Here is a 15,654-nt window from a genome sequence, read left to right on the forward strand (position 1 = left end):
TAGCTCAGGTGGCCACTCTGTAGTTCTAAATACACATTATTCACAGTCTGGAAAAAGTGGAAGTTATCCTAATAGAACAGGTTGGGAAGACTCGTTGGTGTACCTGAACGCTTAGACACCTGTGTGTGAAAGCATGCACTGCTGTCTGTCTGGACAGAGTAGCAGAACAATCAGAAGCAAAAACACACTCAAGAATTCATTTATTCTACAGCAACGCTTTTAAATCTGCTGCAGAAAGAAGATAAATACAATACCACCTGTGATCCCAGCCTTACCTTTACTGCTATGTCTCCTAACTGCACACGAGGGTCAGGGTTTTATTAGAGGTTAAATCACGGACACAAAAGGAAAAATCTTACAGCAATTTGCTAGTCAACAGTATGTGTGGTCAGCTCACAGCCAGAATACTCTATGATGAAAGTATTATGTTGTTTTATTTGCATAACAATTCCCAGCAGATACTATAAAGCTGGAAGGAGACAAAAAATGAGATGGTAACTACAGTAAGAAACTGAACCAGTGCTAAGGAGCAGCTCAGCCACTAGAATCTGACTGTTTTCTTAGGTACTGGTCATGGACAAGAACAGTAATTATGGGGCTGGTTGTATTAAATGCGGGAGAAATATTTTTCCAACTTACGGATATTATTAAAAGAAACACCTATTACTGTGGAAAACATTCAGAAATCTATGTATATTAAGTACATAAAAGCAGAGAGAAAGACAGAACAAAGGAAAAGGAGAGAGCAGGAGTTCATGTGCCTTTACCCCCTTTAGGATTTTTCTTATATTGGTATACGTGCAGATGTACACGTATGGATGTAGAGTTGTAATTGGTTACTTCTGACATTAAATTTAAGAAAGAAATATTGTGGCTCTGATTTAAAGCTTTGATTTTTCAATCAAGAATTTTGAGTGAATTAGAATTATTCTATAACCAATCAATTATACAGAGAAGTGAAATGCAAGCATACTGGCTAACAATCCATGCAGATCATGGATATTTCCAGCACGCTGCTAAATACGAAGTATGGTAATGGCAGATCCTCCCACAAAAATATCTGTTCTTTTCAAGCATGTTACTTAACAAGTGCCATCTACAATTAGAGTTTGTTACTACTGTTTTGCATACCAAAATAACACAGATATTAACGGGCATTTTGCTGACTAGCCCCAAATTCACTAACACAACCGACAAATTTTTCTGAACAAAACGAAAGAGCCACAAGATTCGCAAGGCAAAAACTTTTGCTCCCCTTCACTACTTTCCTACAAATAACTAAATATTTTTGTCTTAGTACCATGGAATCAATAACCTCTGCTGTTCTAGTTTCACATGATCTTTTCACCTTAAGCTTCAGCATTATTTACACATGTACCTGCACCAACTCACTCACAAGTGGATTACAAGCAGCATCAGTGACACCGCCTTGCAGACAAATCAGCTCAGTCCTCCTCAGTTGCAGTCAGTTCAGATCTGGCCTTCCTACCTCCAAATCTGAACCACAACCAAAGTGCAGCTGCAAAAGCCATCTCTCCTCCCACTGCAGGTCCTTCTCTGAGACTCTGTTGGTTTCCTGCCAAATCATATTGAAGTAACTTGTCTTCACCTACAAGATCTTGCCTAGTAATAAATAATATAGAAATAACCACAATGTGCTGAGGAATTATCAAGTAAGTCCTTCTTAAAAAACTGGAGGAATAAGACCTTACATTACACCTCTCTCCATCAATTACAGCCCTGTCACATTTCACATGCTATGTCCTCCTCCACTTCACACTCCCTGGCCACAGCCTGGGACTTGCAAATTAGCAGTGCAATGTCACAGGCTCCCTCCTGTTCCAGCATTCTACAGGAAAAATGCAGATCGGGGAAAGAGAAGTATCCAGTGCTGGAAAACAAAGGGAAAACAGAGCCTGCACTCAAAGGCGCTTCAGCAAACTCCCAGAAGCAACTCTGCACCACGGTTGGCCCCAGTCCTGCAAGCTTGTTCGTCTATCCCAAAACTGGCATAGAGACTATAACATAAAACTTACACAATGCTCATCTCATAGTGGGACAACAAAGAACACAAAGGGAAGGGAACGGCAAGCGTACAGGCTAACGAGAGTAGTTAGAGGATGCAAATGCACAGAAATCACCTTCCATTTTAGGGTGGGCTTTTTCTGACCTAGCGTTAGCCTGTTCAGAGCTGCTGTAAGCAGATACCTCTCCATTGAGTCCTGACTCCAGCTTTGCTGGGCTTGTCTAGCAACGCATGTTAATTAGTTTGTAGATTAGACAAGCAGAAGATTAACCAAACCCTAAATAGAAAAAATAAAGCAGGCCTTTTGAGACATAAATCTTGCAAGTATGGTTGCATATAGCACAAGTCCAGATTCCTGAATGGTTTATGATTCTGTAAAATCTTCACTGTGCACGACTGCATATACTTAAAATCTGCAAAGGTAGCAGCTTCAGTTATTTCTAGTCAGCTCATAAAAATTTGTCTTTAGTACTTTTTTCCTAAAAACAAAAAGAAAGAAAACCAGACATACTCTAAGCTCAGTGAAAAGATAAGATTGTGGACATATTACCAATATGACTTCAGCCTTTATTTTGTAAAGGTTCAAAACAACACTAGATGAAAGTTTATACCTAAGCATAAGGAAACGGCCAAAATGAAAGTGAAAACCCAGCAAATTATACTTCAGACACCTTGACGTATTACGCACCATGCATGCTGTCAGCTTCACTGTCCTTTCCTTTGCTGTAGGCCGAATGCTTGAATACCAATCTTATTAAACTACAACTCTGAGTTTATCCACTATATATAACATTCCAGATGTCGTACCAGCTGGGAACAGGCCCTTAGGCCATCTTTGGTTGATCTCTTAGTCACTCTCCAGCTTTTGCCAGGCATTCATCCAAAAATATGAAGGAAAGTGCTAAAAACAGATGTCAGAGTTAATGGTTTTTTTTCTTCATGGTAGGAAATACAGAAAACTTGCACCCTACACCTACTCTATGAAATATGAACGTTGTCAACAAACCATAAGTTAATTTTAAATTAAATCATAATGCAGCAAAGTTAATTCATATACTATTTTTCTGACAACAGGCCAGTCTCCATCAGTCTGTTCTTTGAAAATATTATGCAGTCATTTGGATTTTTTCAATAAGTTGGAAAATTTTCTGATGTCGGCTATCTGCAAAAATGGTTTCAAGTACCTCATTTAAGAAAAAAAAGTCATGCTTATGATGTAAACTAGACTGATTGCAATTCATGGTAAGCTTTATGACAATGTTGGAGTACTGGGAGTTATTAAAACCACACACTTTTGAGCTATGAAGGAGGAAGACCTGTTGGCCACATTTCATTGCACAAAATGATTTCAGCTTCCGCTCACTGCGGCATGAATGGGAGATGTTCAGACCTTCCCAAGAGGTGCTCCCTCTGGGGTCTTCCAGAAGTTTAAGCATGGAATTTCAAAGAACAGGGCTGGAAATAAGGCCCTGATCCTGCCAACACTTTTTCACATATGCATCTCAACTTCTGTGGGTATTTCACTGACATAGATGGGAGCCCTCACGTGAATTAAGTTATGCATGTGAATAAGCGTTCGGGCCCTAGACTGTAAGGCCTGCAGAAGAGAGGTTATCCATCGTATCTGCTCTAGACAGTGTTCCAACTTCTGTCCACACCAAAATATTAACAAACATATGTAGAAACAATTCCCTGAAAGACTTCATGGTGCTGCCAGCAAAACTTCCCTGCAGTATGCAGGAACTCTGTCTCGCACACTGCAAACTACAGAAGTTTGTTTCAGTTGCAGTTATAGGTTATATATAGGATGAGCACCCCGTCTGACACTCTGAAGACATCTGCTTTGGGGGAAGAATGTCTAGGAAATAGCCTTCATTTAAAGGAAGTCCTTTACACTGCATAGAAAAAGGAAAGCTGTTTATAAGAAATATTTTCATCCTACTTTTCCTCTCATTTGAGTACAACACTGAAAAATACAACACTGAAAACACGAGAAAAAAAGACTGTCATACAGCCTCAGTACCAAAGGAGCAGGAGAAAAGCAAGCATTAATTGGCAAGTTCATTGTTAAGCATAAAAATATCTGCAAAAAACAAAACGAAACAAACAAAAAAAAAAACAACACTTTTCAAGTTGGATGTTAAAAATATGCAGACCAAGTTTAAAATTTAGTCCTAGTACATAAATTTGCTGCATGGGACATAATTCTGACTCTTACGTTATAATGCAGTATTACTCTAATGCAAGCAGCTACAACTGAAGCCAGTTCACAAATGTAGTGAAAGTGTCATGGTTTATAGGCTAATTTTTGAATATATTACATGTAATCTATTGTCAACAGAAGAAAAAAAAAAAAAAAAAAAAATCAGTCCAATGCATTGTGCTTCTTGAATGTAAACTAGCACACTTGTGCAGTGTAACCTTTTAATTCCATCTTATCAAGTAGTAAAATGGAGGTACTACATCACATAGTACATACTGTTGTGATGCATTATAGGAGCTGTCTGAAAGAGCACAATTTATTTCTTAAGATTTATGCCATATAAAAACATTCAGACAAAGACCACTGACCTCTGTACCGCACAGATTAGCAAATGTGCATATATTTAGCAAAAATGGTTTGAGTGCCGTAGTAAACTACATTGTGTCAATATTTTGTGATGTGATGGATGTAAAACAATTAATCAATAGATCATGGCTATTTTTCAAACAGATCTTATGTCAGCATTCATGGCATATGAATTAGCTTGCTTATATAAATCTGTCAAAATTCAGTGATCTTCATCAAATTTACCAGCAGTTGATTCAAATAACAACAATTACTATACATCTTTCCATATCTTTTTGACACCAGATTTGGAAGAAAAATCATGATTGAATGTCTTCCTATGAAGTTCTGAAGCTCCTGCAACAGTGTTTATGTTCTATAGCGTGTTCCACTTTCTTTTAATACATAAAATCAAATAAAAAAAATCTGAGTTGTCACAATATGGAAAGGCTATGAATAATAATTTACTTTTTTATTATTATTTTAATCCAAAATAATCTTCCAGCTCAGTTACTGCAAGTCACAATCAACCTCCGTATCCTTAAATCAAGTGCTGATAAGCCTCCAAGGCTAGAACTAACAGCAATGGTGATGGGGACCCACACACGCAACTTGAGATGTTAAACATGCTGAATCAGGCTTATATCTTATATTATTTCTTCCACTTAGTCTTGTTCTGATCCTGAAGCTCAACCTGACTTGCCCATCCCATGACCTATCCAGCAAATCAGCTCTTTCCATAAGAACGAACTATTCAGTTCTTTGAACTTCTCCCTTTCCAACAATCACTAGCCTTTCAGTCCCTTAAATAACCAATTAAGAAGTGCATTACTGCTCTTTGCAATGGCGATAGTTGTTTATAAAACAGTGCAAATATCCTCAGAGCATCTAGTCACCAAAGGAGAAGGGAGCTTGTGCTATTCATGGCCATACTGCAGCCAGATCACTGGATTACTGCACACAAACATTTATTGACGGAGACACAAAGAAAGATGGTTGCTGAAAGCTAGGAAATAGAAAAGACAATCCCCTCATTTTGTTGTTATATCAATAGATCATTGTTAACGTGTGTTGTGACGCCTGGTACAGTTTGTTTCACATTAGGAGTATTAAAATGCTTCAGATCTTACAGTATCACAACCTTTAACGCTTACTAAGCTCTGAAAATAATAAATACAGCTGTCAGCAGTGATCCTCTCAGGAGCCTATATTTACCATTTGGTTGCTACTGCCAAAATTGGTAATTAACGTACGTAATTTTCTTCCTTGTGAGCAAATAGCTTTTGAAGTCTAATAGTTAGTAGGAATAAATCAGGTTTACTGGCAATGCTGACACTTATTTTGAAATAGCATGAAGTGATAGAACTGTCTGAAGTGGTAAAGAGATTGTTCTTTAGCTGTCTCAAGGCTCGCTCATTACACAAGTGCTAATGATATCAAGTACCATTTTAAGCATTTCTAGAAACAAAGCCAAGATATGCAGATTTCTTTTAAAAGAAAGCTTTTTACTGCACCTTCCAATACTAGTGACACACGAATGAGAAGAGACTCTTTACTTCCAAGTGTTTATCTCCACAAAAGTCACTGTGACATCCAACCTGAAGCATTTTAATCGTGTCCCTTATGAAAAACATGCATGGCAGAGATGGTATTAAAATAAGGAACTTTAAAGTTTTGATTTAAATCAGATTGAAAAGGATCAAAAATACAGAAGTGGCACCAATGAGCAGTCCAAAGAGGAAAGAAAAGTGTATCAGAAGTTGTATCTTCGTTTACTAGAAAAGATATGATTTTTTCCTCCCTTGGTCCCTACAAATAATCCATTTCCCCTAATCCGAGTCCTTTGTCCTCAAGTCAGTGGTCTCAGTCGTACACTGGCTCCAAGCTGCTCCCAGCAACTCCCCGAACAGGGATATAGAGCAAAACTTTATATATAGAGAGAGAGCAAAGCTGTGCGTACTTCTACACCTTTGTATCAGCGAGAGCAGCCCTGGGATCTGCCTAGCACCCAGGGGGCAGGAATAACAGAAGCACCTGAAATAGTTTTTGTCCTTTCTCACTGAAAAGTCATTTTGGGGAGGAACTTGAGAAAGGTTAATTTAGTGGTTGGTTTTGCTAGCTGGGAGTCCTCTGCCAACTGGGAAGGCCAGTATTATCACAGCCCCAGAAGGGCTAAGGATGCAGACCAATGAATTTTACCACAGAATTTATTGGATTCAATTTTCAGCCTTACGTACTATTCATAGAAGATATTTAATCCTAACTGAAATGATATAAAATGTGTTTTCTGCTCAAGTTTTATTATTACAGATTCCCTGTGAAGGCATTTATCCCACAGGAGGCAAAGACCTCAAGCAACGATTTACACACAGAGACACTTGGCAGAGTTGGACTAAAATGCAGAAATACTAACAAAATAAGAAAGTTTGTAGCTCTCAGTGCACAAAGAAAAAAGCCTTAATGCACAGCATTCAGCATTGCCACTGTTTTCTCTGTACAACCAAATCCTGAATTTAAAATGTTAGTTGGTACCTTAAGAAGTGACAGCTTCAATTTGCCAATAAACATAAGTATGTTAAATAGTTTCCAGTTCATTAAGCAATCCACCAAGCACAAACATGTATCACCAATTATATAATTTGTGCATATGCTAGTCACACGCTTCCAGCAAGCAATTAGGCTAAACAAAGTTTTTTTTCAATAGGATCATACCTACTGACTTATACAAATACCAGTCTGTAAGGGTAGTTTTGCCTGAAACTGTAAGTGGTTTTCATTCACAATTAATCCTTGCCTCCTTTGCTTCCCTGCTATTCCAAATCAGAAACACATTTCACTTGATTACAGAGCTAATTTCCATACCCAAGTTACCTTAAAAGTAAAAATTCTTAGAAGAGATCCAAATTAAGCCTGTAAACATAAAGCATGTAAAAAAAAAAAAAAAAAAAAAAAAAAAAAAAAAAAAAAGAGGCTACAGACTCAAAAATATGAGGAAACTTTCAGATAAATTTCTGCTAAATATACATTTTTGTCTTCACAGAGCCTTACAAAGACTTGGCTCTGAGGTATCTGAACACGATGTAAAGCTCCTCAGTAACACCTGGAGGATCGGTATGGGGTACCACAAGCCTCGCCTCAGAATTTGTTGCTCGCACAAACAAGAACAGTTGAGTGGAACTACTTACAGGATTCGGGCCAGGGGTGTTTGTGCTCAGTTACTCTAATAGCGCTGCTTTGGTTGAATAAGGACTGCAAGGTCAGCATGTTATTCAGCCAAAGGGGAATATTTCTAACAATACTGAAATTCAGGTAGCCAGGCATTCGATGTTACACCACTGGTGTGTGGACAAAATTATCAACTCACTCAGAATACGCAAGTGAAATCACTGGAAGTGTTGTTTGGTGGAAGTTTTGCAGCATGGAAAAACACCCAAAATAGCTTGCATCCACTTCAGAACCGCTTGCTTCATTCCAAAAGAATCTTTAAATGAAGAGCTAATGATTGGGATTCAAGATGTTAAACCTTTTTAATAGTTCTGAATGTTCCTTCAGGATTTCAACAAAAATGTCATGTCACGGTGTAACACAGAAGGAGAACACTGGGACGCTATGTACTAAATACAAATCTTACCCCTTTGTCAGAATTAGAGCTTGTCTTCACTAATGTGTTAACTGCAAATAACCTTCATCCCTTACACTGCTCATCTACAAGCCCAAAAATTTCTATCTCCATTTCCACTGAGAGAAGAACTCATTGGGAGCAGCCCCACAGAGAAGGACTGGGGGGTTCCTGGTGGATGGAAAGTGGGACATGAGCCAGCAAAGCGTGCTTGCAGCACAGAAGGCCAACAATAAAAGTGTAGAGAGGAGAGCAGCTGACACCAAATCCAGGCTGTGATGCACATTTAGTTCCACAGGGAGATCAGTGGGGATGGCAGTCAGCAAGGACAGAGGGAAAAGGAGGTGGGAGATGCTGCTAAAGAAACATCAGTCCGGATGGATTCCTAAGACAACTTCAGTCCATGCTGTAACAGTTCATACAACATGTAAAAGCCACAGCAAAACCCAACATAAAATGCAGGAATGACAATGGAGTATTTCCCCTCGCGCAGAGCAAGATACACGTCAGGATATTCAGTCTCCTAACTTTTGCCTTCACTTTGCAGCAGATTTCTCTGGCAAGTCCAAAGAAACACTAGTTATAAAAAGAACTGCACCAGCCTGCGTATTATAACTTGCACATCTACTTGGAAACAGACTCATTGGCTTCTACCTCACCTCACATATCTAAACACACTCAAGTCTGAAAGTGCAGATTTTCATTATTTTAATTGCTTACTGGGTGGTTTTAAGATGCCAATATTTACCATTCTCCCTGACTGCATTTTTTTTTTTTTTTTTTTTTTTTTAAGATTTGTTTAGAAACACTACATTTCGTTGCCAAGATAGGACTACTTAGTGCCATATGTCTGATTCCAGAATCAGTTTCCTTATTATATGTTTAAATTGGTAAATGTCATAAAAATATAGGAGAAAAGTCAGACAGAAAGCTAAGGGATCAAGTAAAAATTTCTGACTTAAAAGATAACATTTATCTTCATTTTCTTTTATTTTTTTCCCATCCCCTAGCTGTCTCTTTCAGCCAGCCAATCTAAGTGGAAAGGTACTTCAAACATTCAACACAACCAAGCTTTCACTGCTGTCCTTGTTGGTGGTCCGTCATATGGAATGGTTTTAATATTTGGAAGCTATGCCTTAAGTGTCAGAAAACAAGAACATTTTATTTTTGTAAGAAATCTTTCCAGTACTACTGGTCTTCTAGAAGAGAAAACAAAATCTTGTAGTAGATTAGAAGTTAAAAAGCCAAAAGAAATCAGAAAGAAAACCAGGAAACTTCCTTATGGCAAGGTATAACTTGTATCTTAAAGCTGGGGGAGAACTATTATTTATATACTTATTCAAAAATTCATTGAGAGTGATAGCAGAGGGGCATATTTTTTCAGTCTCAAATTTCTAATGGCAAGTGAAGCCTTTGGCTACACATCAAAATCTATCTGGTACTTTGTTAGATTTAAATTACGTTGACTCAGTAGAATTTTAGAAATGAAGTATACTGATACAAGACATTGCTTGCTGGACAATGTAAGAGCTATAACAAGATATTCATTGCACATATATTTCTGTTCTTTGGAATCTTTCAATAGCATTTGCTTTGAATCACTGTTTTTGTTTTTGTTTTTCCTGAAGATAACAGAATGTGTCAAAACTACTACATAATATTCCATTCAGATGCCACAAAAATACCTCAGTGAATAAAGGTAGCAGTATCTGATCTGTTTTCTTCTGTGATCACAATAAAGGGGAGTAAGAGACGTATTAACTGAATTCAGAAACTATCTAACCCAAAAATTTCATCTGCATGCAATTCTTAAGTGCACACATAGCAACCGAATATGCAAAGGGGTTACTACAATCCTGTGCAAAAATGAGAGCACCCTCCTTGCCAGACTAAACCAGAACAAAATGTACTGTCTTACATGTAAAACATGAATCCATATGTAATTTTCCTGGGCTAGAGCAGAGCACAGTGTGTTCCCCTTAATATTTACTCATCTTCCAGTTCAAACTGTAAGCTTTGTCTTTTCAGATAGCAAACACTTCTGAATATTCAAGTAACAGCTAGTTCTTTTTTACCGAGATTACTTACTAACAAAGGAATGAATGATCCTGATTAAACTGGCTCCCTGCTTGAAAAATATCACACACAACAGCCAAAGAAAACCCCTCTGAAACATTCCTGCACTTGGAGGTTGTAAGGAAACTAATCTTGGATCACGATGATGATGCTATATAGAAATAATACCCATCCATATATCAAACTGGAAATTTTATTGGAATAGCATTACAGGAGGACACACTTGCAAATATATGGAATGATCATTTCTTCTGCAAGGACCTTGCTATCTTGTTGACTACCCAAAGGACATAGAAGGTCACCAATCTTCTCCCACTCCTGCACAATAGTCAGGAACTTCTCACCAATTTTCATCTATTCTGTTCCCTTCCATGAACACAGATGGAGGGATGATGTTCAGAATGGATCGGGTAAAACTTATTTTCTGATTTGTTGTAGCCAAATGCACAAGTTTATTTTACTGTTCCAATTTTCAAGTGAACTTAACTTAGTATGTGCAGGAATACCAGGATCTGCATCGATGCTCACAGGGAAATGGAACTAATGTATATCCACAATGACAGCATAGAAAGTGAATTGCTGAAATTAAACCGAGTTATGATGTGTAAGAATAAGCTATTGTGGTTTTTTGGATTAGGTGGCAACATTTCTACACTGATTCCATTCTAGTGTTGGCTGTATTGCATATTTAAAAGTGCCCTGACACTTTACATAAATCCCTCTTTATTCATAGGCACATCCTTTTGAGATCTACCATGCTTGTCAGCTTTTCAAGCATTAAGAATGATTACAAGATGTCCCATACCAGAAGTGGTGGTTTCATAAACATAAGAAGATATTTATTTTTTAAGGTATTTGCCAGTAACACAACAGACTCCAACAAAATTGAGTAAATCAAATGGCTCATAAGAAAAATATACTATTCCTCATGAGTATCACCACCAATCTACAAAATTCAAGAAATTAACCAGTGAAGGAGTCTCATCCTCCACTTTAAGTCTTAATTCCATTCACAGAGCAAATGTAATTGAAAAGAGTACAGTGACATTTAAAAAAAAAGAAAATTCACAAGTATATGAACATGTCAGCAAAAGCATAAATTATAACTGCACATTATTATAATTCTATGATCAAAATCCTCCACAATAATTGTTTTCAATTTATAGAAGAATTCTTGATTTTCACTAAGGAAGGAGAACCAGACATAGATCAGTCCTTATCTGGCTTTCAGCAGATTCACATTTTTTTAGTAAGTCTTGATGACCAAATTTCACTTCAGAGAAACTAATAATAACATTAATAGTACATCTGCCATTATTTTCAACTTTCTGATGTTATATCACAGAACCATAAAACCACAAGGTTGGAAATGACCTGTAAGATCATCTAGTCCAACCATCTCCTCATTACCACTGCTACCACAAACTAAACCAGATCTCGTAGCTCCTCATCCAGGTGCTTCCTGAACACTGCCAGGAACACCTCCCTGGGCAGCCATTCCAGGGTCTGACCACTCTCTGCAAGAAAAAGTTTTTCCTTGTGTCCAACCTAAACCTCCTCTGGTACAACTTGCAGCCATTTGCCCGGGTCCTGCTCGTTGCCTGGGAGAAGAGGCCAAACCCCTCTTTACCACAGCCTCCCTTCAGGAAGTTGTAGAGTGCAGTGAGGTCTCCCCTGAGCCTCCTCTTCTCCAGACTAAATCCCAGCTCCCTCAGCTGCTCCTCATAAGACTTGTGCTCTAGATCCCTCACTACTTTCGTTGCCCTTCTCTGGACATGCTCCAGGGACTCAATGTCTTTCCTGTAGTGGGGCGCAAAACTGAATGCAGTGCTCGAGGTGCGGCCTCACCAGTGATGAACAGAGGGGGATGATCACCTCCCTGCTCCTGCTGGCCACACTTATCATCACTGGGTTTCAAGAGCTCAATCTTAAATTCATACTACTCATTATTCCTGCACTGATCTGTGAAGGTCTGCGTTGCGTTTGTGAAAGAACAGCCAGCTCTAATGAAGATCTAATTCAGATCCCAAAGAAATAGATGGAAAAACTTTCCATCAAATGCAATTGAGCTTGTAACAGGCTTCCGTATACAGCTACACTGCTATTTGAGATTTTATGGAGAGTGGAAATTTATTTTTTTTAAACCATCAATGCTATTCACACAGTCAGTCTATTTGAATAGACTGTTTGTACTATCTCTCAGTTACATCTGATTTATTGTCTCAGCTAAAAAATGCTGCATTTAATGGAAGCTGATTCTGGTATATATATATGATTTCACAGGATTTTTCTACTACTATGGCACTGAACGCAGCCTGGGTCACAGCTGCATTTTACTGTACTGTAAGTTATTACTTTGCCAGGTTTTCGTTGTTTGTTTTTTTGTGTTTTTTTTTTTTTGTTCCCCCCCTCCCCCCCCCCCCCAGGGAACATCTTACATGTAAACTTTCCAATAGGTGAATCGAGATTCTCAAGTACTAATTATCATAAACATATTATAATATATTCAGCTAGCTTACAGGAGCTCCACACACTTTCTTCTTTCACTTCCTTTTGTCCCCCTAAACAGCTTTTCATTCTAAAGTTTAGTTGCCTCAGTTCTCCTCCTTCTCTACAGCAGGCAGCTGATAAACAAGCTTTCTCTAAATAGCTTCAGCAAGGAGACAGTCTTTGAAACTCAAACTGCTAATCACTATATAGAATCATACCTTGTCACTGCAAAGCAAGTTTAGCTTTTTTTGGAGATTGTTTCCTAAAAAATTGCCTCCTCTTCCACTAAGACACGTACTGTAAGTGCCTATGTAATTCAGACTGTTTTGATGTGAAGTTTCAACTGACTTCTGGAACACATTGTGTATGAGTAAATTTCCACAGCATGTCACGCATTTCCTAGGTTTACTTCAGATCTTTTGCCAAGATTAACAGCATTTCTTTCATGTTACTTTCTTTACATTTATATCTATATTCCATGTTTAACATAATGTTTCAATGGATCTGGAGAAAGCGCTAAATGCCTAACTTCAAAACACATAATTTGTTGCTTTCTAAATACTCTGCTTCACGCATTATTCTGCTCTGCATTCGTTTCTTTAGAGTGCAACCAAGCTCCCCTGCTGAATGCTTTGTAAACAGAATTTTTTGACATTTCACAAGAAAGAAAATGTGATTAAATACCTCCAAGAATAAGTCAGTTAAGGATAGGTCAACCAATTCACAGAAATTACAGCAACCTCTAATTCCACGCATTTTAGAGTACTATAAACATGTATTAACTCATAATTAAAACATAGTTGCTTTCATCTCTATTATAACCTCTAAGATCTTCCACAAGTTTTTTGATCTTTTTTTTTTTTCTTTCTAAGCTTTTTTATTACATTTATGTTACTATTTATTTTAAAAGCCTTCATTTTCATTTTGCTCTAGCTTGTAGCATCTTCTAAGGACGTTATACACAGTTTCTTAATTTAAAGTAATCCATGTGTCAGAGTTCCATGAATGTGACTGCCATTTTCACGTGTAGCTTACTGACCTGGTCATCGTAACGGTAAGTGAGGAACTGTTCTCCTGTGGTATCCTCAAGAAAACTCCCTTGTGGAGAAAGGGCAAACTCAGGCAAGAAGTATGCACCTTGGGACTGCTCTGCTCTTGTCTGAAACAGATTCAGAAACATCACGTTACTGCTACTGCAGACACAAGACAAGACCTTAAATATACATACAGAGAAAATGATTAGCTCTGAACTTCTGAAGAAAAAAAAAAAAAAAAAAAAAAGAAGCTACATGTTCTTAAAGCAAATTAAGCAAATTATTTAGTGAGGGATATTTTACTCCTAAAGTCCATGACAAATATTCCAAACTCTTACAGAAGTTCAAAAGCAATCAAAATATCTCAGAAGCAAAGATGGTATATTAGTTACATAGGTGGTTTTAACTTATCACAGCTGAAAGATAGTGAAAATGACACTAAAAAAGCAACATGCTTTCTTTTTTCTTATATGCTTCATTAGAAAGACTGCTGCAGAAAACACAACATCTCTTTTCTTACAGGACAGCAGAAGAGCAGAATCACAGCTTTAAAGACAACTTCTAGACCAGCCCTCCTCAAAATAGGCTGACTGTGACACTGAATTACTTTCCTGTCTGCGGGAAAAGATTGTTGCAAAGAAGAAACTGGATGGTGAACCAAACACTGGGCAGAGGTCCATGAAAGCTTTTTAAGTCCTTCGCAGTTGGTGAACTGCTTTTGAGAACAGTGCAGGAGAAGAAGAGCCTGTTTTGAGCTCTAGAGGAGTTAACTGTCTGCACCTGTACCTCCAAGTTGGCCATCTGACTCCTGGACCCTTATTAGACAAAGATATTTTTCCTAAGTAATCTATGCATGTTCAGAAGCCATAGCACATGTAGAAAATGCTAAGCGCGCTGAACACATACTGGTTGCATGTGCTCTCATTGTATTGCAGGTTTAAGGCATACCAGACACAGCACATGTACCACACTAACACATCCTTCATGTTACTTTAAGGCAGGAGCCCTATCCTAGAAAGCTATTTGTTCTGTATGTAAGAGAAAAATGAGCAATCATATTTTGAAAGGAGAGTACTGGAGGGTCCAGCTAGGGTAGGTGAAGAGTAGGAAGAGCAAGGACATAAAATTACCTTCCAAGAGGTTGAAACCTTCTAGGGAAGAAAAAAAACATGAACTGCACAAGTTACTGCTGGATGTTTCCCAAAAAGTCAGCTTAATAAATGGGGTTTAATTAAACTGTTTCTTATATTTTGACATATGTAATAATTTTACATTAACGGCTGCCATCAACCAGTTTCTAGACTGTTGGCTAGAGCTTTACCAAGCAAGAGGAGTGTAATCTCAGCATCAGATAACTGGAGACTTCAAAAATCATCTATGTCATTCAACCAGTTTGTAGCAGGAAAGAAGGCAAGAGCTTCTGTAGTTCCTCTCTTGTGCGAAGAATTCACTTGCTGAAGCTCACAACTTATCTCATAAAAAACAGATGACAAGTCATTCACAGTATGGGTCTGGAGAAGCTTACACTGCTGTTGCTTACTCTGTTCTGCAAAGATGAAGCTGTCAGCTTCTCAGACTGTAAACCTCATCATTCGTGACAAGCATTAAATTAACATATTTGTCCTAAATCAAGCAATCTTCATATAAACTAGAAATAGCTAGGACATGTCTAGACTAGGGTAAAAGGTCACACGCTAGCACGCAAGTTTGAACACAATTTTAAAGAGGATTTTTTTCATCAGACCTGCATGAGAGCAATTCCAGTTCACATCACGTTATCATGACGTTCTCTGAAGCCTATTATACCAGCAGACTCAATTGTACGCTGTAGCCAACTGATTTTATTTATGCCGAGGTAAAT

At 38.0% G+C, this 15,654-nt stretch overlaps 1 protein-coding gene across 1 annotated transcript in view; it reads right to left on the reverse strand.

The window, feature by feature from the left end:
- Positions 1 to 15,654, reverse strand: part of ADAMTSL3 (ADAMTS like 3) — a gene marked incomplete at both ends in the record, with an annotated part of 174,629 nt that overhangs the window by 131,141 nt on the left and 27,834 nt on the right. The window contains one exon of the mRNA XM_079540837.1: positions 13,799 to 13,918. Within this exon, the coding sequence (XP_079396963.1) occupies positions 13,799 to 13,918 (120 nt within the window). The remainder of the gene's footprint in view (positions 1 to 13,798; positions 13,919 to 15,654) is intronic.

This window comes from Tetrao urogallus, assembly GCF_951394365.1.
Source record: "Tetrao urogallus genome assembly, chromosome: 11".
NCBI classification, from domain to species: Eukaryota; Metazoa; Chordata; class Aves; order Galliformes; family Phasianidae; genus Tetrao; species Tetrao urogallus.